The 22111-nt window shown below is 56.6% G+C and overlaps 1 protein-coding gene across 1 annotated transcript; it reads left to right on the top strand.

Moving 5' to 3' along the window:
- The first annotated feature begins 1992 nt into the window (after positions 1 to 1992).
- On the top strand, positions 1993 to 20454 carry NATD1 (N-acetyltransferase domain containing 1). Its single transcript, XM_075560925.1, has 3 exons — positions 1993 to 2252; positions 11890 to 12008; positions 16364 to 20454. The coding sequence occupies exons 1-3, from the start codon at positions 2147 to 2149 to the stop codon at positions 16478 to 16480; spliced, it is 342 nt and encodes a 113-aa protein (XP_075417040.1). The 5' UTR covers positions 1993 to 2146; the 3' UTR covers positions 16481 to 20454.
- Positions 20455 to 22111: the final 1657 nt, after the last annotated feature.

Raw genomic sequence — 22111 nt, 5'->3', positions numbered from 1 at the left:
AGCCCCATTAAAACCTGCTCAGCATTGAAGCAACACTCAAGTGTACTGATGTGGGTGGGGTTTGGGGGAGGAGTGGCACCTGCACCTGAGGTGCACTGGCCAGGAATTGAACCCAGGTCTCCTGCCTCCCGGACCAGACCAAAGATTTTAATCCCGGTCAGTGAGTCCATTCCGACTCGTGGTGACTCCATAGGGCTAGGTAGAGCTGACCGTGTGGGTTTCCGAGACTGTAACTCTTTATGAGAGTAGAAAGTCTTCTCTTTCTCCCTTGGAGAGGCTGGTAAATTTCAAACTGGAGACCTTGAGGTTAGCAGTCAATGTATAACCACTATGCTACCCAGGGGTCCTGGTCGTTTGCCTTTAAAAAAACAAACTCACAGCCAACGAGGGAAGCCAAACCATGGTGACAGCCAGAGCAGTGGAGAACTGTCCCTTTGAGTTTCTGAGACTCTAACTCCACTCCCCACCCACCCAGTTACATGGGCCCATAATCCACATATTATACAGTTCAATAGTTCAATCATATCAAGAAGAATTGTACAATCATTACTACAATTTCAGAACTCCCCGCCCTCCGTGGCTAAATCGTCTTTTAAATGAGTTGTGTAATCACGATCAATTCTAGTCCCACCCCCGTGCCCCCACCAGACTATAACTCCTTATGGGAGTAGAAAGTCCTGTCTTCCTCCCAAGGAGCAGCTGGTGGTTTTGAACTGCTGTCTTCTGCCTAGAGAGTGAGGATTCTACCCCTGAAACACCACTGCCTCACATATGCCCCCCCCCCACACACACACACATGAGCAGTCCCTTTCTGGCATGTACTTAAAGGAGACTACAGTATGATGTCAAAAGACATGCCCATGAACGTTCACAGAAGAGTTCCTTGTCCTAGACAATGAGAGACAAATGAAAGACAAAGGGTGGATGGATACCGTGTCGGCTCTGCACGCAATGCGATGGTACTCAGTACAGTACGAAATGATACACGCGACATGCCATTGGGAAAATGTGGGCACAACAGAAGACACTATTATTATCCCCTTTTTATGAAGTTCTAGAACCAGCAAATTGGAAAGTGATAGTACAAGTCAGGTGAGTTGCTGCCTCAAGGAATTGAGGGGCCTGGAGGAGTCCAGGTGGCGGAGTTGTTCGAGGGATCTGCTAACCAAAGGTCATCATTGGGAATCCACCAGCGGCTCTGCCTTCCAAATCAGTAACTTTGGGTTTATAACCGTGCCCAATGACTATGGGGTGCTTCTGCTTTACCTTCTAGGGTTTCTACGAATAGGAATTCACTCGATGGCTGTGGGCTTGGTTCTGTGGGGTCAGAGAGCCATGAGTGCCCCGCATGGTGTGAGCATCCAGGTGGTCATGATTCAATGTCCAGTTGTGGTTTGTATCTATGGGTGGGCTCGTGGGGCCGATTCATCCCACCCCTTTCAAATAAAAAGTCAGTGCCAGGGACTCCTTTGTGTCCCAGTGACAAGCAGGCACCACCCCCCCCCCATCTCTCTTTCGCTCTCTCCGGACTCAGTTTGCCCATCTGTGGAGCGGACCCAGGCAAGGTCCAAGCTCTTTTCTGTAGTTATGCCTGTGGGACCTCACGCCATCCCAAACAAGCCTTCACCTTAGAGGCGGCGACGAACGCGCTTCACAACGTCACTTGCACCACTGCCCCAGCCCCGCGTGACCTCACTCAAGGTCGCCGGCCTTTGGCCACTCTTTGCCCAGCTGCGAGCGCACAGGGAAAGGTCTTAAGCGCGGCGAGTACTTACTGAGCGCCTCGGCTCTGCACAGCCTGCGCTCCAAGCCAGTGCTTCCAAAGTGGGAGCACAGATGTCACTGCGGGTGCAGGGGTTCGGATGGGCCCCCAGGGTGGCTGTGGGCCCAGCAGGGAGGGCGTGGCCCCTTTAAGAGCCGGGTGGAATGTATCAAAACAGAGGCCGGAGCGCCCACTGGCCGCGCGCAGCACGTGACCGCACAGCTGATTTCCTGGCTCCGGGATTTTCTTTTTTTGTTGTTGTTGTTGCCGCCGCGGCCGCCGCCGCCGAGGGTCGTTTCCGCGCCGCCGCCCGCGGTCCCCACGCCTCGCCCGCGGGGCGCCCCGCCGAGCCGGGCCCCGGGCCCGAGGGCGCGGCGCGCACCCATGGCGCACTCGGCGGCCGCCGCGCCGCCGGGCGACCTGGAGCCGGGCTGCCCGATCCGCGTGGAGCACGACCGCCGGCGCCGCCAGTTCACCGTCCGGCTCAACGGTAACGCGGCCCTGCCCACCCCGCGCCTTTGTCTGCGCCCGCGCCCGCGCCCGCGCGGCCCGCCCCGCGCCGCCGGAGCCCTGCGCCCTGCGCCCTCGCCGCCTCTGGCCTTCCGACCCCCGGCCCTGACCCCTTGGCTCCCGGCGGTCTTCCGCACCTCCGTCTCCCGGGACCCCGGTGTCCGCCCCCCTGACCCCTGACCCAGGCCCGCGGCCCGGGGGAGGGGCGCTGCCGTGAGTCTGCGGGGGCCGCGGGGAGAGGCACCCTGCGCGGTGCGTTAGGCGCGGGGCAGCTAGGTCCGCGGAGAGCGGTGTTGCGCCCACTGTCACCATCCCCCTGCCTCGAAACCGCGGGAGGGCGTCGGGGGGACCCGCACCTGCTCCAAGCAACCATTGTCTCGGGCTGGAACCCCTAGGGCCGCCTCGCCTCCCAAGGAAGACTTGGAGATCCAGGGGAGGGGGTCCTGCCCTCCCCCCACCTCTTTCTAGTTAAACTGCTTCTTGGGAACTTTTCATCTTATCCGTCACCAGGGTTGGAGAAGCTGCTGAGTGGACTTAGGGCTGATGGGGAGCGAGGTACTCATTTCCCTAAGGGGACGTTTAGGAGAGGGGGGTTCAGAAACTTGGCGCAGGTAGGTCCTGAACCAGCATCCCCTCGTGGGAAGGAGGCAATGCAGCAAAAAGAGCAAGCTGGCAGGACAGTGCCCGAGCATGCCGCGCGCACGAACTGTTCATTATTTTTAAAGCCAGAGTAGCAGCGAGTCCTTGTGCAGGAAGGCCTCCTGGGCGCAGGCTCCGGTCCACCGGTGGGGTGGGTGGGGTGGGTGGGTGGTGCTAGACAATTTCCAAGCTTCAGGATTTCTTTGCATCTCCCACACCCACCCTTCTCCATGATGAGGCCCCTCGGTCCTCCCAACTGTGCTGTCGCAGGAGGGTGGCAACAGGAATGGCTTTTGGAGCCTCTATATCCATCTTAGAAGACAGGTTTCAAAGGGGGAATGGGGGGGGGCGATGGGAGAATTGGCATGGACTGGGGACAGAGCTGAGACAGGTCTGACTGTGAGCTTGGTTTGCCTATTTTGGGGCCACTCCCTGCCACGTCTGTTCCTTCATGGACTCCATCACAATAACCCCCAGTGCGTGGCATTGTCTCCCCACATTCCAGATGAGTAAACTGAGCCTGGGCTGCCTGGACTGCTCAGAAGGAAGTGACGTGTTCACCCTCACATGGTGCGAGAACCGGATTTCAGTCGCCATTGGACTGATCCCACAGCCCATGTTCATGCCTCATAGGGGCGGAGTCCTCTGTTGCTGTGGGTGCCTGGCCAGCCTACCCTGCCTAGACACTGGAGACCCTGCTGTCCTGATGTGAGGCCTGTCTGGGCCTCCTTTCTGAGCTCCGTTAGAGGTTCAAGAGGCAGAAAGAAAAAGTGAAGGGGCTGCATACCACTCAGGCCTTCTGCGGGTCCACCAGGCCAGACTGGTCTGGGCAGGTATCTGGGGACAAATATCTGCATCCCCCTGCCAGACAAGCCCTTGGGACTGACAACCCCTTGCCCTATACCCCCTAACAGATGTGACCTCTGAGACTTTCCCAGGCCCACACCCTGCCAGAGTTAGGCTGAGGAGCTTCCAAGAAGTTCTGGTTCCAGGTGATGGAGGTGTGTTGACACCTGGGTTTTTAGGCCCTGTGCACTTTGGCTTATTTATCCTCCTGCGCAATGGGCAGGGCCCGGGGAATGGCTCCTCTGGTTTTACTCGTGGGTCCACTGAGTCAAGGTAAAGTGACTTGCTCAGATCTTGCACCTTGAAGCACTAGAATTCATCCGACAGAAACCCACTGAGTACGAACTGCACGTCATGCCTTGTTCTGGGTGCCAGGGCCCTGCCAAGCTCAGGGCAGGGAAAGCCTGACGGGAAGGGAATCTTGGGCGAGAGAGTTGCTACTTAGAATCAGAGCAGGACGAGGGCAGACGGAAAGAGCCACAGGAGAAGACAGTAAGAGCAAAAAGGCCCTGTGTGTTCAGAGTAGCGGGGTGGTTGGGGGGCTGCAGCTGGAGGGTGAGAGTGGTCAGAGCGAAGGACGGGAGAAGTAGTGAGGCCAGAAGGGAGAGATGGTAGAGGGCCTTGGGAGAAGGACAAAGCAGGAGGTCGATGCCAGTGGTGTCACGGGACTTGGTAACACCCAGTGTGGTCACTCATGTTGTTAAGCACCCTGTGTGCACTGCCGACTGGAGAATCCCTGAGCATAGTGACCCTGACCCCACAGAAGACCTGAGGATGTCACCCTCCCCCCAAGTGCCTCTCCTCTGCCAGTGGCCCAAGCAGAGCTCCTCTGGACTCACAGGCACCCTGCCCACTCACCCTGCTCAGGGGATGGGAGGAGGAGAGAGTGGAGGAAGAGGGCACCGGTGGGGGTAAGGTACCCACCATGGGTGATGACCGCTCATGGCACCACTGCTTTGGCAGCCCCTTTCCTGGTGACCCTTGCCACTGCCACTACCAACCCTGGGGCTTTTTGAGGTCACCCTTGTAAAAGTGAGAGGAGGTGGGATCTACACCCCGCCCGTGCCCTTGTGACACCATTAGTGGTCCCTGCATCAGTCTGGCCTTTGGGAGTGGGGTCGAAGAGAAACAGGTGGGTTTTGGATCGATGTTGAAGGAATTTGCTAACATGGGGTCCCCGAGAAGGTGCTCGGGCATATCTGGTCCCCCAATGCAGTCTCTTAAACATTAGCATGTATCATCGCCATTTCCAAGACGAGACCAAGTCGCACGGCCAGAGGCAGCTAATCTCGCCCATACGGCTCCATCTGAGGCCTCATCATCTAAAGACAGGAGGAGCTGGAAGAGACCCCAGCCCCTGAGCAGCCCCCCCCCCCCTGACCTCAGCCTGGGCTCACATCCTACAGGAAGAAGGGCCAGGGACCGGAGTGTGGGTTCTAGCTCTTTCTCTGTCTGCATTCAGTGGGCCACTTTCCTCTTTGGGCTGGTACAGCAGAGACTCTGTGCCTTCCTGTGTTTGTCTTCCCCATGACTGCTGCCTGGGCCATTTCCTGGAGTCCTTTGTCCTGGGATCACCCTGCCGGGGTGCCGCCGGGAGAGGAGAGGGCTGTGGAGACCAAGGGAAGCCCCCTCTCCCTCCAGCCCTGAGCCTCCAGGAAGGAGATTGTGGTGATCATCCCAAGGGCAGATGAGACTCCCGGGCCCCTGAGGCCACATGGCAGAGTGAGGACTCACACTCAGGAGCCTGTCAGCCCTGAGTTCATTCCTGTAATGCCTGCCACCCTCGCTTCCTGGAGTGACAAGTACTGCTTTTCCCAGATAAGGGCCTGGTACCAGAGCTTGGGTACGCCCAGGTGGCCCTGCCCTTGCACTTAGAGCTCAGATAGTGGGACCCACAGGCCCAGCCATCACATGCACAGGGCACCAGGATGGCCTACAGTAATGCCATCTCTATCTGCCACCTCTAGGGCTGCAGCAACCTTGGGTGGAGCGGGCATGACCTCTCTGGGAAGGGAGGTTACACTTGGACCCATCTCAATAAGAAACTGATCCTTCTTGGTGGCACAGCAGCTACGACTTGGACTGTGATCCACAAGGTCAGCAGTTCGAAACCACCAGCTGCTCCTCGAGAGAAAGACAGGACTTTCCACTCCCATAGAGTTACAATCTCGGAAACTCTCAGGGGCAGGCAGTTCTCCCCTATCCTGAAGGGTCACTGTGAATCGGCATTGACTCGATGGCAGAGGATTTGAGGGTTGAGATCCGTTCTGTGATAAAGGAGCAGCAAGACTGGTGGAGTTTTCACGACCTCTGTGGCTGCTTCTCAGGGACTTAGTGAGGAGTGCCTACACAGGGAGGCCCCGAGCCTGCTGCAGCACCCCTGGGGCAGGTCACTAGGCCGAGTGGTGACTGTGGAGAAGAATCCATGGTCAGATTCATGGCCAAAGCCCTGCCGACGATATGGGAGGAGGAGGAGGCGAGGATAACCCAAGGTCTGAGCCCCGTGGGGTGGTTGGTATGGGGTCTGCAGGAATTTGTCATTGACCATGAAAAGGGAAAGTGCGCTTTAGGTCTTGCAGCAGGTGTGAGTCCTGATGAGAGGTGGCTTCTGAGGGCCAGCCAGCAGCGAGTTTCTGGGCCTCCCATACCCCGAGGCTGGCGAGTAATAGTCTGGTATCGCCCACTCAGTGAGATAGCGTCTTCCCCACCACGAGCAGGTCTGCAACCACCCTGCTGACCCCAGATGCCCTGAGATACTCTTCCAGCCAGAAACCTTCCGCGGTGAGCTCAGCCCCATGCCCACCACCTCCAGTCTGTAGGACCAGGCCCTCCTGGACCTTCGTTTTCCCATCTGCAAAGCAGGGATAGGAGAATCCTGTCTGCCTCAGGCTTATGAGGGAGCCTGTGGAGAGAGCTGGACCTGGTATAACGGGGGCATCGTGAGCACTCAGTGCAGCCAGTCAGGCCCGTGGTCTCCTGGTTGCCTGGGTGTAAGACCTGGGTGCAGGCCGTTCGGCCCACAGGCCTCTGTGCTGTGCAGAGAAAAGAGCACGTGCTTGTGAAAGAGCCATTCCCTGTCCATTGACTCTGACACAGGATGACCAGGCCCACGGGACCCCGGGTGGCCAGGGAGTCAGAGAGCCCATCACAGCCCAAGAGGGTCCTCCAGAAATATTTGTTGTGGGTGACAACGAACATAAGTAAATGTGCTAGTGCTTGAAGCCCCGCTGTGCAGAAATGAAGGGAAAGGTGAAATGTAGTGACCTTCCTCCGAGGCTCTGCCTGACCCGGTCAGTCCCTAACCCTCTGACTTGGCTTTCTCCCACCCTCGCACACTCGGGTCCAGCCACCTGGTCTGCGGGACAGCCACGTCGGGGCTTTGCTGTGGCTGTTCCCTCTTCCCCAAGACAGCCTGTGGGTCTGTCTCTCACCACTCTCAGGTCAATGCTTAAGAGAGGCATCTGTCCACCTTCTGAAATTGTCCCTCACCCTTTGCCCCTCTCCCGTATGGCAAGGACTCGGCCCTTATCCCCTTTGATTCCCTTTAGTACCATTTACCTTGGCCCTTTGTCTCATGTCACGTTTGCTCACCACTGCACACCTAGCACCTGACATTCGAGGAGCTTCTGGATGGCTAAGTAGTCAGGACAGGCGGGCAGCTCATTGGTGACCAGGTCAGCCCAAAATAGCCTCCTAGTCTTTGCTTGCCTGCCCTGGATGAGTTGAATTAACCTCGACAGGTGGCAGTAACTGAGAACCAAGAGCCCAGTCCCAGACAGTGTGGGGGAGGGGAGGGAGGGCAGGTGGGTTCGAAGGCAGCAGCTGGTCACACTGGTTCGGGCTATGGGCGCAGGCATGTGGGGCTACAGTTGGTCAAGTGAGGCTCTGGATGGGGGTAAGGGCTACCTTCAGCCCGCTCTGGGGCAAGTAGGAGTCTTGCCTGGCCCAAAAGGTAGGAGATGGGCCTTGGAGGCAGTGGGGATGGCTTGGGCACAGCCTGGACTTAAGATGGAGCCAAGTTCATTGCTTGGCTCCAAATACAGAGCCTAGACTCTCTCTGTGACCCTGGGTGAGTCAGTGCCCCTCTCAGCATCTCAGTTTTCCATCTCAGAAACTCACGGCTATCAGTCGAGTCTGACTCACAGCAGCCCTGGAGGACAGAGCAGAATGGCCCCTGCGGATTTCCAAGACAATCTTTACAGGAGTAGAAAGCCTCGACTTTTCCTCTCTAGTGGGTTGGTGGGTTTGAACGACAGTTAGCAGGCCAACACCAGTTTATATAAGCTAGACGGTAGCCTTGCCCTGCAGCTTTGGGAAGTCACCAGAAATAACCAGTCTTGTAACGGGTTGGACACCCTTCCAGGATCTGACTTACTGTAGGGCCCTGGGTGACCACTGCCTATCTTAGTCTGTGGTTCTGAGCCTGCTGACACCCCAGTACTGGCTGGGAGCCCAGTCAGCATTGAAGACTGGATTATCTGTGATGCTTAAACATTCAAATATATAAAAAGCAACTTTTAAGAATTTACGAGTCGTGTGACATTGGCATGACCTTTAGCATCAGTGAATGATGGGCCTTTGTGGCAACTATATCCTTGCCACATCTTTCCTGTTTCCCTCTGTAGCTTCCCTACCCCTTCCCCAGTTCCCCAGCTCAATAGCCCAATCCCCTCCCCCTCCAGAACTTGCTAGGCATAGTGTCAGACCTGATCTTACTTCAGGAGAATGAGAATTGGTATCGGCCCAAAGGTGCAGCCAGGACATACGTCCACTGTGCAGCCTCTCTCAGGACCATTTCTCATACCAGCCTCCTCCCGCTGCCACTCACCGCTTCTCTGCTGGGTTGGTAACGGGTTTCATGTTCGCACAGAATACACAGACCGTTCAATTAGATCGTTTATTCGGGAAGTACTAAGGGCTCGAGTTTAATTGGAAGCAAATGTGGTGAAGAACGCTGAGGGTGCCCGGCTATTAAAAGGCATAGCATCTGGGGTCTTAAAGGCTTGAAGTTAAACAAGCGGCCTTCTCGCTGAGAAGCAACAAAGCCCACATGGAAGAAGCACCCCAGCCTGTGCGATCACGAGGTGTCTACAGGAATAGGTATCGGACGTCCAAAATCAAGCAGTCAAATTAATGTGAAGGGAGGAGCAAAGGCAAAGTGGAGACCCAAAGCCCACCTGTGAGACCACTGGAAAGTCAGTGCCTCACTGAAGGGGCCCTTGGCAGGGACGATCTATCCAGGGTGCAGTGGAGCACCGATGAAACACACAGCTACCCTCTAGTTCTGTAATAGTCCCTCCTCCCACTCTTGTGGCCTTAGTTTTACCTCACTAATCTTGCCAGACCTGCATATGGACATTGGTCCAATTAAGGGCTTTCGATGCACGAAATCCAGGATAGACAAGCCCCTCAGAAACAGTAGTGATTCCCTGAGGGTACAGGAAGAGAGGGTGTGGAAGGGGGAGCTGATAGCAATGAAGACTGTCAATTCCACTTGAGGGGAACGAACATCGGAACTTCAGACGAATGGATACATTGGTAGGTGTAAGTTATGACAAACAAAACCCGCCCCTATAATATAAACATAATATATGAAGGGTTCAGGCGGGTGGTAGGGTGGGGCAGGGAGGCATAAAGGGGAGCTGATATCAAGGAGTTTAAGAAGAAAGAATCTTGAAAATGATGATGGCAGCAATTGTACAACTCTGCTTGATCCAACGCACCTATGGCTTGTAATTATATACGTCAGAGCTGCCAAGGTTAAAAAGAAAGGATGAAGCGGGAGCTCTAGGAAAAGGAGCCATGACAGGAAAGGTCTGGAAGGCTCCCCAAATGAAGAGCACCCGTCCCTTCCCTGGTGCAGGCCAGCAGGACAGCCTGCTCGTGCTTGCTTGTGCTCTCAGCCGCGCAGTCCCCTGGAGGGCAGGCTCGGGCCCCTGCCCTGCCTGGCCAAGTGTTCCAGCTCTTTCAGTCCCACCACCAAGTATCGGGGAGCACTCGCTCCCGCGGACAGCCGCAGGCCTCTCCCGCTGTGTGGGCTACGAAGGCCACTGTCGGCACCTCGTGTGTGCGCCAGGCGGCCACCACATGGTCGTCGTGCACGTTTCTCCTGGGTCTACGGGGTGCTCGTGGAAGGGATTCAAGTTCGAGAGGAGCTTTCTGCTTGATGGTAGTGAGGTCCCCTTCACTTGTGTGGGCTGGGTGCTGATGGAGGCCGGCGGCGCGATCCTATTGGGTAGATTCCCTGCTTGCTGCCCTGAAGATTTACAGCATAGGACCCCAGGAGGACAGTTCTGCCCTAGCCCATAGAAGCTCTATGAGTCAAAATCAAAGTTGGGGGTTTGTTTGTTTTTATGGGGTGGCATTTGCATAATAACTGGTCAGTCCCCTCTCAAGAGGTACCATGGGTTGTGCTGAAGCACTGCCGTGGTCTGTTGGCAGAGACGCCCTTTACCCTGGGCCACAGGAACAAGCTGCTGGGCAACGGTGGCATCTTCTTTGTCATGGAGCCGAGCCAGAGGTGGCCCAGGGAAAGGCATTGTAGCAATCCTCACCTGCTCCACCTGCCACCAGGGCGGCCAGCCTCTCTGACACTCCTGCCTCGGGGCCTTCCAGCTGGCTAGTCCCTCTGCGGAGAGCACTGTTCCCCGGTTACTTGACGACCAACTCTCCCTGTCTTCATTCCCAAGTGCCCTTTCTCTTCTGCTCTGTCTTCCCTTCTAGAACATCAGCTCTGTGGGGACGTGGGTCCTCGCCCACCGGGCTCCCTGCTGTACCCCTAGAACCACACACAGTCCCTGCAGCTCAAGAGACACTTCTTGGTCAGATCACTGGAACAAATCATTGTGGTTGAACAAACTTCAGCTCCCTTGTGATAGGAGGACTTTGGGGGTTGGGGGCACAGCAAGCCCTCCCCTCCCCTCCATGGGCCTCTGTCCTGGCAGACCTTTGAAGGATGAGCACTCGAGTGTAGATGTGGGAGGCCACACCCACTGCCTGTCCCTGCCAGGGAGACAGTAGTGCCCATGTCTTTCTGGACCCTGTTTCTCTTGTCTGTCTGTGCCCCGGCGGGGCTATCCTTGGAGAGGGCAATCCCTGAGATAGAGATTCATGGAACGGGGCCACAGAGGGGGTGAGGGGCCCTGAGATGCTAACACGGTTGATAGCAAAGTCTCCCAAGGTGCTTACAGTGATCTGCCGTCTCTCACTCAGAGCGGCCCCAGCGCTGAAGGATAGCTGCCCTGCAGGGTCTTCTGGGCCGTACTTGCTAGGGGTCTCTGCTCCCGTGGAGTTGCTGGGTGGTCACCGCCGCCTTTCGCTCTTCACCTCCCCTCACCATCAAGGCCCAGATGTGTCCTCCAAAACACCAAACTCACCGATGTCAACTCATATCCTATAGGGCCGGGAAGAACTGCCCCTGTGAGTTCTGAGACTGTAACTCAGTACCGGAGTAGAAAGCCTCGTTTGTCTCCTGAGGAGTGGCTGGTGGTTTTGAACTGCTGACCTTGAAATTAACAGCCCAACTCAGAACCACTGCACCACTATGGAGGACTCCTTTGCTATGTCCTAAGAACCACTAAATTTGGCCTTCTGCGTGGGAAACCTGGCCAGTACACCCCATCTCCCAGTGGAGGCCTGTGTGTCCCTGTGGTGCCGGACAGGCGTCCGTGGTGCGGCCACATTAGGCTGGACTCGAGAGGAAGGCCCGGCAATCTGAATACCGGCCCCCGAGAATCCCTCTGGGCCCCAGCGATGGTGCAGGACGGGCAGTGTTTTGTGAGGTGGGGGGTGGGGTTGCCGGGAGTGTCGGCATGCTTGCGGGGTATGTGTGTGTGGGGGGGGGGGCGTACAAGTCCATGGCAGCTAACAACACACTGCTCAAAGAGGGTTCTCAACACATCAAAGCAACGGTGAACTCATTTGACCCTCAGATCGGCCCTACAAGGAACCTGAGGAATGGTATCCTCACTGTACGTAACAAGCTGTATCCCTCCTGAGGCTCCGGGAGAGCGCAGGGGCACCCCAAGGTTTCAGAGGCCTCGCCTCCAAATCCCAGACCCTCGACCCACCCCCACTGTCCAGTGCGCAGAGGCCGGCAATGTCTCACGCTGTATCCATCTCTCTGGCCCCAGGATGTCATGACAGGGCCGTCCTGCTCTATGAATATGTTGGAAAGCGGACCGTCGACCTCCAGCACACGGAGGTCCCCGACGCCTACCGAGGGCGAGGCATCGCCAAACACCTAGCCAAGGTAGGGCAGCCAGGGGCGGGGCGTTGAAGGGTGGCGTCTCCAGCATCCAGCCTGGTCTTCGCATCGCCCACAGCCAGGTGTCCATGTTGAGCTGCAGCTGGGCATTTGGCAGTCAGTGTCACCCTCCCACCCCTGGGGCTGGCCCAGCTGCTGGGCTGGCTGAGAGGGGTGGCGCCCACCCCCACCCGACTGCGGAAGGAGGCCAGTACCCCTTGTGTCTGGGCCTCAACCCACTGCTCTGCCCTGCCCTGGCTCCTATGGTGCTGCAAGGCATGTCTAGGGCCTGGCAGATAAGGGACGTGCCCGGAAGCCACTGGAACGGAGCCGTGCGTTTCTGTTACCAGCTGCGAGAGGTCGGTCAGCAAATTGAAACAAAAGATTTCTGTGTGGGGAGCCTCCTGGGGTGAGAGCAGATGGTGTGATCTTGCTCTTCGAAGTATAGAAAAAGGAAAGAAAAAAAAAAACTAGGCAGGGAAAAAAACCAACACGTTTTCATCCTGGAAAGCAAGGAAGGGCTCGCTTGTCAGGTTCATCTGGCACTGTCCTGCGCTCAGGAAAAGGTGCAGGGGCTTGACTTGCATGTTTGAGCTGAGACTGGGGGAAAGGCCTCAATGGTGGGGGTCCGATGTTGGGGGGAGCACAGGCCCGTGCGTGCCACGGACGCTGTTTCCCAAGATGTGCCTGCCTGTGCTGCACTGCACTAATACCCAATAGCCAATCTCCACCCTGAGCCTGGCTCACACTAGGTTCTCCGTTAATTCTCCCAGTGACCCAGTGAACGAATGCATTTAAGTGGTCCCCTTGGGCAGACATCTCCCAAAGCATCTCCACTTGGACTTTGGGGGAGCTGGTTTGGGGCTAATAAGGAGCAAAGAGTGGCGCACACTTCCCTGGGGGCTGCTCCAGTGGGCTCTGTAGGCGTGGCAGGGCCCAGCGTTGCTTTTCTGGGTGTTTTCCTGCCCTCCTTTCTTCCAGAGGCCTGGGAAGCTTCCTTCCCCGCCTGTGTTTAGTTGGCTGGGCTGCTAGGGCCTTAGTTATCGAGGGCAGAAGTGGCCGCTGGCCTCTCGGCCTTGGTACCTGGCCCTCCTGTGAGCCCTGTCTGGGGAGTAGCCCAGGTCGTCCCAGATTCGGAAGCTGAGGCTCACAGAGGACTCGTGTCCTGGACAATGTGGAGAGATGACGGGAGCCTGAGTGGGAAGTGCCCCCCTCACCCTGAGCAGACGCTCAGCCCCTTACCAGTTTCCCGGGTGGGGGGGGGGGGGCGCAGGTGAAGGCATTCCCCGCTCCTCAAGTCCTTCCTGGTCCTGTGGCCTCCAGTGGTGCTTTCAGGGCTTTGGTATCTGAAACTTCAAAAATCGGGAGGGAGAGGTTTATGACCCCTGTGGCCAGGGCTCCAGTGCCTGTGACCCGAAGACGGAGCCAGGCCAGCCTTCAAGGCTGCAGGACTGCAGAGACCAGGCAGAGGATGAACTAGGCAGTGGGGAGGGAAGGCCACCTGCCAGCCCCACTCCACCCACCTCCTATGCGGCCTCCGCTGGGTCCCAGCAGACATTAGACACCCACTGAGTCAACGCAAGGAAGGGGACGATGACTGACTTCTCCCTCGCTGTCAGGGCTCAGGAACTAGCTAGAGAGACCTGGACCAGAGGCCACCCACAGCCCTCCAAGTGTCATCTTCCTGTGAGCATGGGCTCTGAGAACCTTTCACAGCGTGGCCTGCACTGGGGTACAGGGCAGTCCTAGAAGGCTGGAGCACCCTTCAGCACCCTGCCCAAGCCTCGGGGCCGGCTCTTGAGGCTTCCACATAGCAGCACCAAAGGAGCAGGGATTGGCAGAGGGGCCCCCTGCCTAGCAAAGACCCTGAGACTGGGAGAGGGTGGGGGTGTTGGAGCGGGCCAGGCACCAAAGCGGGGGCCGGTTCTGGCTCCTTACCTAGCTTCCATGAGCTGACTGTGCTGCCTTTTCAAAGACACGCATTTTACCCACACGCACCTCCGAGACCTTGCAGGGAGCAAGGCGCCCGTGCAGACTCCGAGCCCAGGCCCGGCTCACCTCTCTGGCTGGGTGGCCTTAGGCATCTGATCAAGCCACCCTGTGCTTCAGTTTTCTCAACGGGACTGCAGCTGGGGTGAGAGCGCTGCCCTGCCCCTGCTTCTCGGGGCGAGTCTCCTCATGACCTCTGGTGTTTGTCCCCCACCCCCTGCAGGTCTCCCCTGGCACTCTCATTTGGGCCAGCAACTCTGGCCTCTCCATCCCTTCTTCCCCCAAATTCTCATATCCAGAATATGTCTAATTAATCTCCTCATTTTCTAATTTGGAACATTTCCATATCTATGGAATCATACCATCTCTGCCCCTTTGTAACGGGCTCCTTAGTTACACTCGACATACTGTTTCCGAGGTTCCTGTAGCCTATGCCAGGACTTCCTCTGTTTTAATGGCCAAACTCTGCTCCATCGTAGCGCTTTGCCCGTCTGTCTCCCCGTCTACCCTTGAAGGACACGTGGGTGCTCTCAGCCTGCAGGTGGCCGAGGAAAGCCGCAGGGAATATGGGCGCCCACAGTTCTCAGGCCTTGCTAAGCCCAATTGTTTACAGTTTTATTAGCCCTTCATCCACACATCATGCAATTCAGTGATGCCATGCTATCAAGAGTTGTACAACCGTCGCCACATTCTAATCTAGATCTTCTTCTTCTTCCTTGTGCTCATCGTTATTCACGTGACTATTTTTTTCTAATTGTGGCCAAAAGATACACGCACAAAAGGAACATTCTCCGATTCAGCAACTTCCACATGTATATCTCAGTGCCGCTAATTATACTCTTCATGTTGCGCAATCATTATTGATACCCCTTTTCAAATTATTCCACCGCCATTGACAAGAACTCACTGCCCCTACGCGACAGCTCTTTCCCCTTCACCATGGTAACCGTTGTCAAGTTTGGCCTCCTCTTTAGTAGCAGTATCTTCTTGATGGTAATCACATGTCCTACACTTCCATGGTTGCATCACTTTTAAAATGAGTTGTTTCTACATCATCACCATCAATTCTAGTGCTCCCTCCCCCTCCCGCTTTCATTCTTTGCTCCCCAAGTCCCCTTTCGCTCCCCACCTCCCACCCTCTCTCCACATCCCCATAAACCACCGCATCAGTCATTGTCTCTGTGTCCCCGCTCCTCCTGTGCTTCACCCACCCAGCAGAAACAATGAAACGAAGTAATGTGCTGGAGTGCCCTTCTGTCACCCATGATCACTTCATGAAGGCGGGTATCCAGCCAGCCGTGGTAAAGGAACTTTTCTTGGATTGGGACTAGACTTAAGTGGGAGTCCAGAATCTATCTGATAAGCCCAATTAAAAAATTAAATCTAATTTTTCCTCCATCCTTGGTAGCCTTCTGAGTCAGGGAGGCTGAGTCAGATCTTGCCACAGGGGCCTGCCTGCATTCCAGGGACTGTGCCAGACAGAATGGGACAGTGGGGCAACCCTGACCGTGACCCTCAACCCTGAAGCTCCCCTACCCTATAGCCACAGCCACAAGCTTACCTCTGGGACCCTGCTGGGGCCGAATCACTTCAACGCTGAAGCCCTCCTGGGTCTCTAGACTACTGTCATGTACTCTTCCTTTTGACCTTCATCTTGCCGTTGGGTGAGACATGTCTGTCCTCTAGCATAAAAAGCAATATGACGGCCTAAGAACTGTAAGAGCTCCTGGCAGGCCTTTAGGGAGAGCAGTGGAGCCTGGCGTCTTGTGGAAACCGACACCCCGGGAACTGTCGCGGGTGCTGTCAGCAGATGCCCAGGAGAGCCGGCACGGAGTTCCTTAGGTGGCGCCCGTTGCCTGGGTCCTGGGAGGTGCCCCACACGCTGGGCGCATTGATTCAGGGAGCTCTGGCGGCAGCCTTGTGTCCTGGGGCCTAGTCCTCTTCCCATTCTGCTGGTGGGGGAAGGGGCTGTGAGGGGCGGGTATCACAGATTAAGACAGTTACCCACTTCTCACAGCCAAAGCTGAATTCTGGACCATGAGACACTGTGACTGGGCTTCTGCCACCCGCCCTGCACGGAACGGGATGGGGGATGCCATGCGTGGTCGTGTTTCCTCAGACAGATGCTTCTCGCTGATGCTCTTTGCAGAGTAGTGGGCTGGGGCTTTCTTGTCAGACACATGGGGAAGGGCGGTGTTGATACATCCAGCCTCCCCAGGGGTGTGACCAGGATCCTGTGGGCAGGCCAAGCAGGGGGGAGGAGGCAGCGGCCACCCCTCTTCAGTGAGTGGCTGCTGGACAGCATAGCAGTGGGGGGCACGCGGGCCTCAGTTGCGTGTCGTTGACCCTCTCTTCTCTCCACCGACTCCCAGGCTGCGTTGGATTTCGTGGTGGAGGAGGACCTGAAGGCCCACCTCACGTGCTGGTACATCCAGAAGTATGTCAAGGAGAACCCCCTGCCGCAGTACCTGGAGCGTGTGCAGCCGTAACCCCGCCCCCATGCGGGAGCACTCTGTCTCGGACCTTTCATTCGGCCTTCGCCCGACCATCGTGTCCTCTCAGGGAACCTCGGCCCTGCCAGGACCAGGCTCATTCCTCTGTATAAGGGCGCCCCTCTGGCCCGATCGCCAGACCACTAGGAATGCCCGTTTATTTTCACAGGAGGCCCAGGACACTCTTCCCGACCACTGTCCTCCCCGCCTCCTGGCCTTGTCCTCCCCACCACACAGGCCCCCTCCACAAACCAGTCTGGCCCCTGGCTCCCCGTTGCCTGCAGAGGGGCAGGGGGTAGGGATGGCAGGCTGAGAACAGCTGCCCCAAGAGAGCGGGGCTGGCGGAGGCTGCGATGGATGGGGGCCGGCTGCCGAGGTGAAGAGGGGGACCGGGCAGCAGGGGTCGTAACAATACTCACTCTGGAGGCTGCCCCAGCCTACTTTCGCCCGTGATGGGCATGCAGGTGAGGGCCAGGACACAGCGTGGACAGAGCTGTGTCTGCGGCCAGCCTGGGGAGCTCCCCTGCTGGTCTTGGCTCTGGGCTGCCTGGGGGGGCAAGGGATGGACCATGTTACCAGCAGGATGATTGAGCCGCTTCCATGCTCGGTGTCCTTTCTGCAGCTGAAGGGGGGGGGGGGAGGTCAGAGGAGCAATAGAAACCTTGTGTGCCAAATGTCGGGGGTGGTCGTGCCTGATGTTGGCCCCCACCAGGGCCATCCCTCTTTCTCCTACTTTATGCCCTGGGGTGGGGGTTGGGGGTGGCCAGGGGCAAGAAGCAGCCTGCCTGAGAAAGAAGGGATGGCTGAGCACTGGCCCAGGCCAGTGTGCACACTCGGCGCACACACAGGCATGGGCACACGGGAGTGGGCAGGTGTGGGGAGCAGGTGGTGCTGTCCCCTCTTCTGCCGCCCTTCCTCTGCTCTGTTGGCCTGCCTGCTTTGAGGAAGCAGCAGCCTCCGGTTCCTCCTCCCCACAGCCCCTCGCTTGTCCGAGGCCGGCCATCTGGGTACAGCTAGAGTGGCCACAGGCCCTGTGGCAGGGATCCCTCATCACTTGCCACTGACCTTTGCTGCCGCATGAGTGGGCACCCTCTGGGAGGGACAGAGGCAAGCCATCTTAAAATGCCCATCCGGTCACTTTGCCAAGGGGTTCCCTCTGCTGCCGTCAGACACCTGCCCGGGGCGCTGTGGTCAGGCATGTCCTCCATAGTGGCCTCAGTGTGCAGCCTGGCTGATCCCTGGGACACACATGGCTGTGGGGCACTCAGCTTTTGAGGTCTCCCTGAGGGAGCAGTGGGCACCCTCTGGTTTGGGGCCTTGCCTCCTGTCCCTTCTCTCCAGTGTTTGCTCCATTCACCGCCCCTGTGCACCTGGAGAAGGATCCTGGAGTCTGAAATGGCAGTGGGCACTCGGTCCCCTCTAGGCCTCCGGAACGTGGCTGCAGGTGGGCCCGTTGCATCTGCGCGGATAGAACCAGGAGCCCCTCACACGCCATCTTCCTGAGGGCCGGGGCAAGTTCCGCGGTGACTCCTGTCTGATGACCCCTCCCTCCTTCCCCTGACACTGATCTCAGAGGGCCTGCCTCCTGGTGTCTACATGCCTTCCGGCAGAGCCTCCAGCCGCCTCGGGATAGGCACTTGCTCGGCCCTCAGGGACCCTTGGGAGGGCTGAGGGCCAGCCCCCCTCCACTTTCCACCAGCCTCCTCAGCCCCAAGCAGCCCCTGACTGAGGTTGGCATCCAAGAAAAGAAGCAGAGATGGCCCGGTCTCCGGAAATAATTTGTTGACGGAGAGTGGGCTCAGCTGTCCTACGTCCGTCCCAAAACATCCTGTCCCTGGCACCATTGAAGAGAGGCAGGGCTGGCGGTGGAGGTGGGCAGCTAGCCAGCCCAGGTTGGATCTCTTCCCTGCTCTGCAGCCAGGCAGCTGAGCCTGCGCCTCCTTTCTCCTCCTCTGGGACTTCTCTCCGTGCACACAGACCTTCCAGGCCCACGGACAGATTCCTCCAGAAAAATCCTTCTCTCGCTTGTCCGATAGTTCCCAGGCAACTTGCAGGGGCCACTGGCCCCAGTAAGCCCACACAGGGCGGTCCCTGGACCCCCTGCAGGAAGCTGTGGAAAAGGGCTGGGCCCTGGAGAGAGGGGAGGTAGGATGCCGGCACCCCGGAGGAGTGGGTTTCAGCCTCAATTTTGGGTTCCACCCTGTGTCCTGCCTGAAGCTTCCCCCGTGCACACATGACACGCTTGGTATTTGGACACAGAAGCTGGACTCCCCTCTTGCTGCTGCCCCTGCTGGCTGGCAGTGCTTCCCACCCCGGGCGCTGTGTCCGGCAGACACTGCCTTGGCGCCCCCAGTGCGTGTTCCTTGGTGCTGATGCCGTGGTCCTCCTTCCCTCCACCCTGCGTGTCCTGCTCTCACCTGCGGGAAGCAGGGTCGGTGGGGTCATAGCACATGCCCAGGAGCAGAGGGATGCTCCAGGTGACTAAGTCCCCAGCCAAAGCCCCGTGCCCTGCAGTCAACCGCCAGCACTGGACTGTCTGGCCGAGCCATGCTTAGAGGGCTTCTCTGCCTGGTCCCAGGAGGGGACCACCTGTGCCTTTCTGACCTCAGATCTGTCACCCCTGATACGAGGCCAACGCTGGGCTCGGGGCCTTGTTCCCTGTCAGTAATTTTTAACTCACGGACGCCTCACATTACACTAACAGAGTGGCCTTTTCTGCCCAGCTTGGAGCCGCTCATCCCAAGAGAGGGGTCCCAGCCATCCCCGGGGGCCTAGTCTCATCTCCGCAACCTTACAGATGGCCCCCGCTTTTGCCAGCAAGGAAGCTGAGGAGCAGTGTAGGCAAGGGGAGAAGGCAGGGTCCAAAGATACTTCCAATTCTGCCCTTGGGGTTGAGCTCCTCTAAGATCAGGACAGCCCTGCGTGGTAGGAGCGGACCTGTTTCCCAGGTAGTGAGAACAGGCTTTGAGGCCACAGGGCCTGGCTTGGCCGACAGAGCATGAAAGTGTGGAGTTGGGATCCAGGTCTGAGGCAGGTGATGCTGATGTCCACACCTCCTTCACACCCCTTCTCACCTGCTTGTCCCCTGGTCTCCAGCACACCATACCACCCCCTACCCCTGTTTTCCCTGGGAGGAGGTGCAGCCACGCCCCTAGTACATGGCTCGCTGCCCCCCTCTGGCGGCCTTATAGTGTCCGTGTACCTGCCCTTCCTCCACAAGCTGCTTGCTACTCCTGGCTCGGCCTGGTGTCAGAGGCTGACTGAACAGGTGGGAAGGGTGAGCAGTGGCATTCTCGGGAAGAATAGAGTGGTGAGCCGTTCAGGGCACAGATCCCTGGTCGGAAATTTCCCCCTGGAGCTTGTGCTCGGGATGCCCACCCCGAAGCAGTGGGAACTATGGAGGCAGAGCATTTACTATGAGAAGACCTAGTTTCCAGACGGCGAGACTGGCCACAAGCCACCCAGCTGAGGAGGAGCCCGAGGCGTGAGTCAAACACAGATGAATCATACAGGTCACATGTCCACTTTCCATATGAATGATGTAGGTCATCTGTCCATGTAACTGATAGCTGCCAAGAGGAATAGATGAAACTGGCTGGGTAATGCCCCAGATCATGTGGAGGGCTGGGCTAGGGGTCCCTGTTAAGCTACACGACTCCTAGCTAACCAGGCGTAGCCTGTGTGGAGCAGATGGGATAAAGCGGGAGTAAGAAGCAGGAATATTCAGGGAGCACTTGCCCTATGCTCACTAATCAGTTCAGGAGTCTCCCGTTTGTTTAAATCCACCCACACGTCCCCTCGATTATACTCAGGGCCCCATTCCTTCGAAGCAGTGTCCTAACTCACTCAGATCCGGAAAGGCTGTGAATTCAACAGTGTTGTAACTCTGTACCCTGCAGAGTCAAACCTATATTTTCAGTTGTATTGATAGTATGGCTACAAGATATTAAAGAGATTCTTTTTCTGGCTGTCAAAAATATTCTCTGGTTCTCTGCCTTCGTCGGAGTTTTAAAGCCCTGAGTTATGCTTTGCTGTTCACTTCTATAGTGCAGTCAAGTAGCAGCTTACCTGAGAATCCTGGTCTCCAAAAACGTCACCCACTGCACTCTGCCACGAACTTCCAGGCCCCCCTTTCCCCTAGGCATTGAGGTTCTTCCTGAATGTGCCCCAGCCCAATCGGGTTAGCCGGTCCCGATCCTGGGTCCCACTGTTTCCAGCGGGTCGTTGCAAGAACAGTTTTAGGAAGATTCAGGAAAACAACCTTTCAAAGAGAGGGCATTCATAAAAGGGATTGCCTCCTGTCTTATCAGGATTCTGCATGGAAACTCTGGACAGAATATCTGCATGTGTGTAGAAAGGGATTGATCACGCGAATAAGGGGACTGGCAAGTCCAAAATCTGCACTCCGGGCAGCAGACTGAAACACCAGTAATTTTGCAACCGCTAGGTCGAGCAGATTGTGGACGCTGGCCGAGTATCTGTTAGTCTGGAGGCAAATTCCTGCCCTTTGAAAGCTTGACTTTTTGTTCTTGTGGAAGGTCATTTGCTTGATTTAAAGTCGGTTTGTTTAAACTTACACAAATATAGATGACCCCCAACAGTCGGCTGTCAGGCACCAATCTCGCAAACCAAAACCAAGCCCAGTGCCATTGCCGTCCAGTCAGTGCCGGCCCAGTGCCATTGCCGTCCAGTCAGTGCCAACTCATGGGGACCTAGAGACCAGGGTCGTAGAAATGCCCTTGCATTTCTGAAGCCGTAACTGTGTTCCAGAGCAGAAAGCTCTGTCTTTCTCCAGAGGAGTCACAGGCCATGCGTAACCATTACACTACCAGGGCCCCTGTGCCGCACAGTTGAAAATCCCTGAGTAATTTACGGGTTACCCTTGAACACGATGGGTGTGGACTTCGTGGGCCCTATGATAACACAGATTTACCGCCTGTTAGTATGGCAGCAAGTTCAAGTGCAGTGAGTATCCACTTGGGACACCCTGTGCATTGTTCATGAGCAGTTCATCTCTGCCTGGTGATGATTGTGCAACATTTTATTGTGATTCAGGTGAGGTTACCATTTCACATCATCATTGTATTCAGTAACCCAAACTCCTTCACAAAGAACTCCTGCATCCTTCTTTCTTCTTTGTCCCCTTCTCCCGCTCATGATATTGTCTTCCCCTTTGTCTAAACTCACACCTGTCTACCCCTAAGCCAATTGTTTCCCCCTCACACCCCTGGTCACCATCAAAGTCTAGTTCTCTTTGTAAGAAAAACCTTTGTATGTAACAGTGGTCTCACACAATACATGTCCTTTTGTGATTAGTCTCATTCACAGCAGTCTTGCTTCTGCAATTGCCAAATCCACCCATGTCATGAAATGTTTCACATTTCATCGTTATTTGTTAATGTGTGCTCTTCCATCGTGTGTCTGTACCAATGTTTGTCCATTCTTCCACACTAACACGGGTGTGTATATAGCTGTGTGGGCTATGGATCTTACTTCTCTAGAGCACACACCCAGAGATGTCATAGGGAGCTTCTGTTCTAGTTATTTAAAACTATACCAATTTCCACCGTGGTTGCACATTTTTACCGTCCCCACCCCCTCCAGCAGTTTATGAGGGCTCCAATTTCA

This window comes from Tenrec ecaudatus, chromosome 10 (genome assembly GCF_050624435.1).
Source record: "Tenrec ecaudatus isolate mTenEca1 chromosome 10, mTenEca1.hap1, whole genome shotgun sequence".
In the NCBI taxonomy this organism is placed as follows: domain Eukaryota; kingdom Metazoa; phylum Chordata; class Mammalia; order Afrosoricida; family Tenrecidae; genus Tenrec; species Tenrec ecaudatus.
Note: the sequence above shows the minus strand (reverse complement) of the source record. Positions and strands in the feature narration are given on the sequence as shown.

Bases quoted from the DNA above. Each gene is read 5' to 3' on its own strand.
- NATD1 (XM_075560925.1), top strand. From the start codon at position 2,147: ATGGCGCACTCGGCGGCCGCCGCGCCGCCGGGCGACCTGGAGCCGGGC. The intron at 2,253-11,889 runs GTAACGCGGCCC...CTCTGGCCCCAG, and splicing joins GTTCACCGTCCGGCTCAACG to GATGTCATGACAGGGCCGTC. The intron at 12,009-16,363 runs GTAGGGCAGCCA...ACCGACTCCCAG, and splicing joins TCGCCAAACACCTAGCCAAG to GCTGCGTTGGATTTCGTGGT.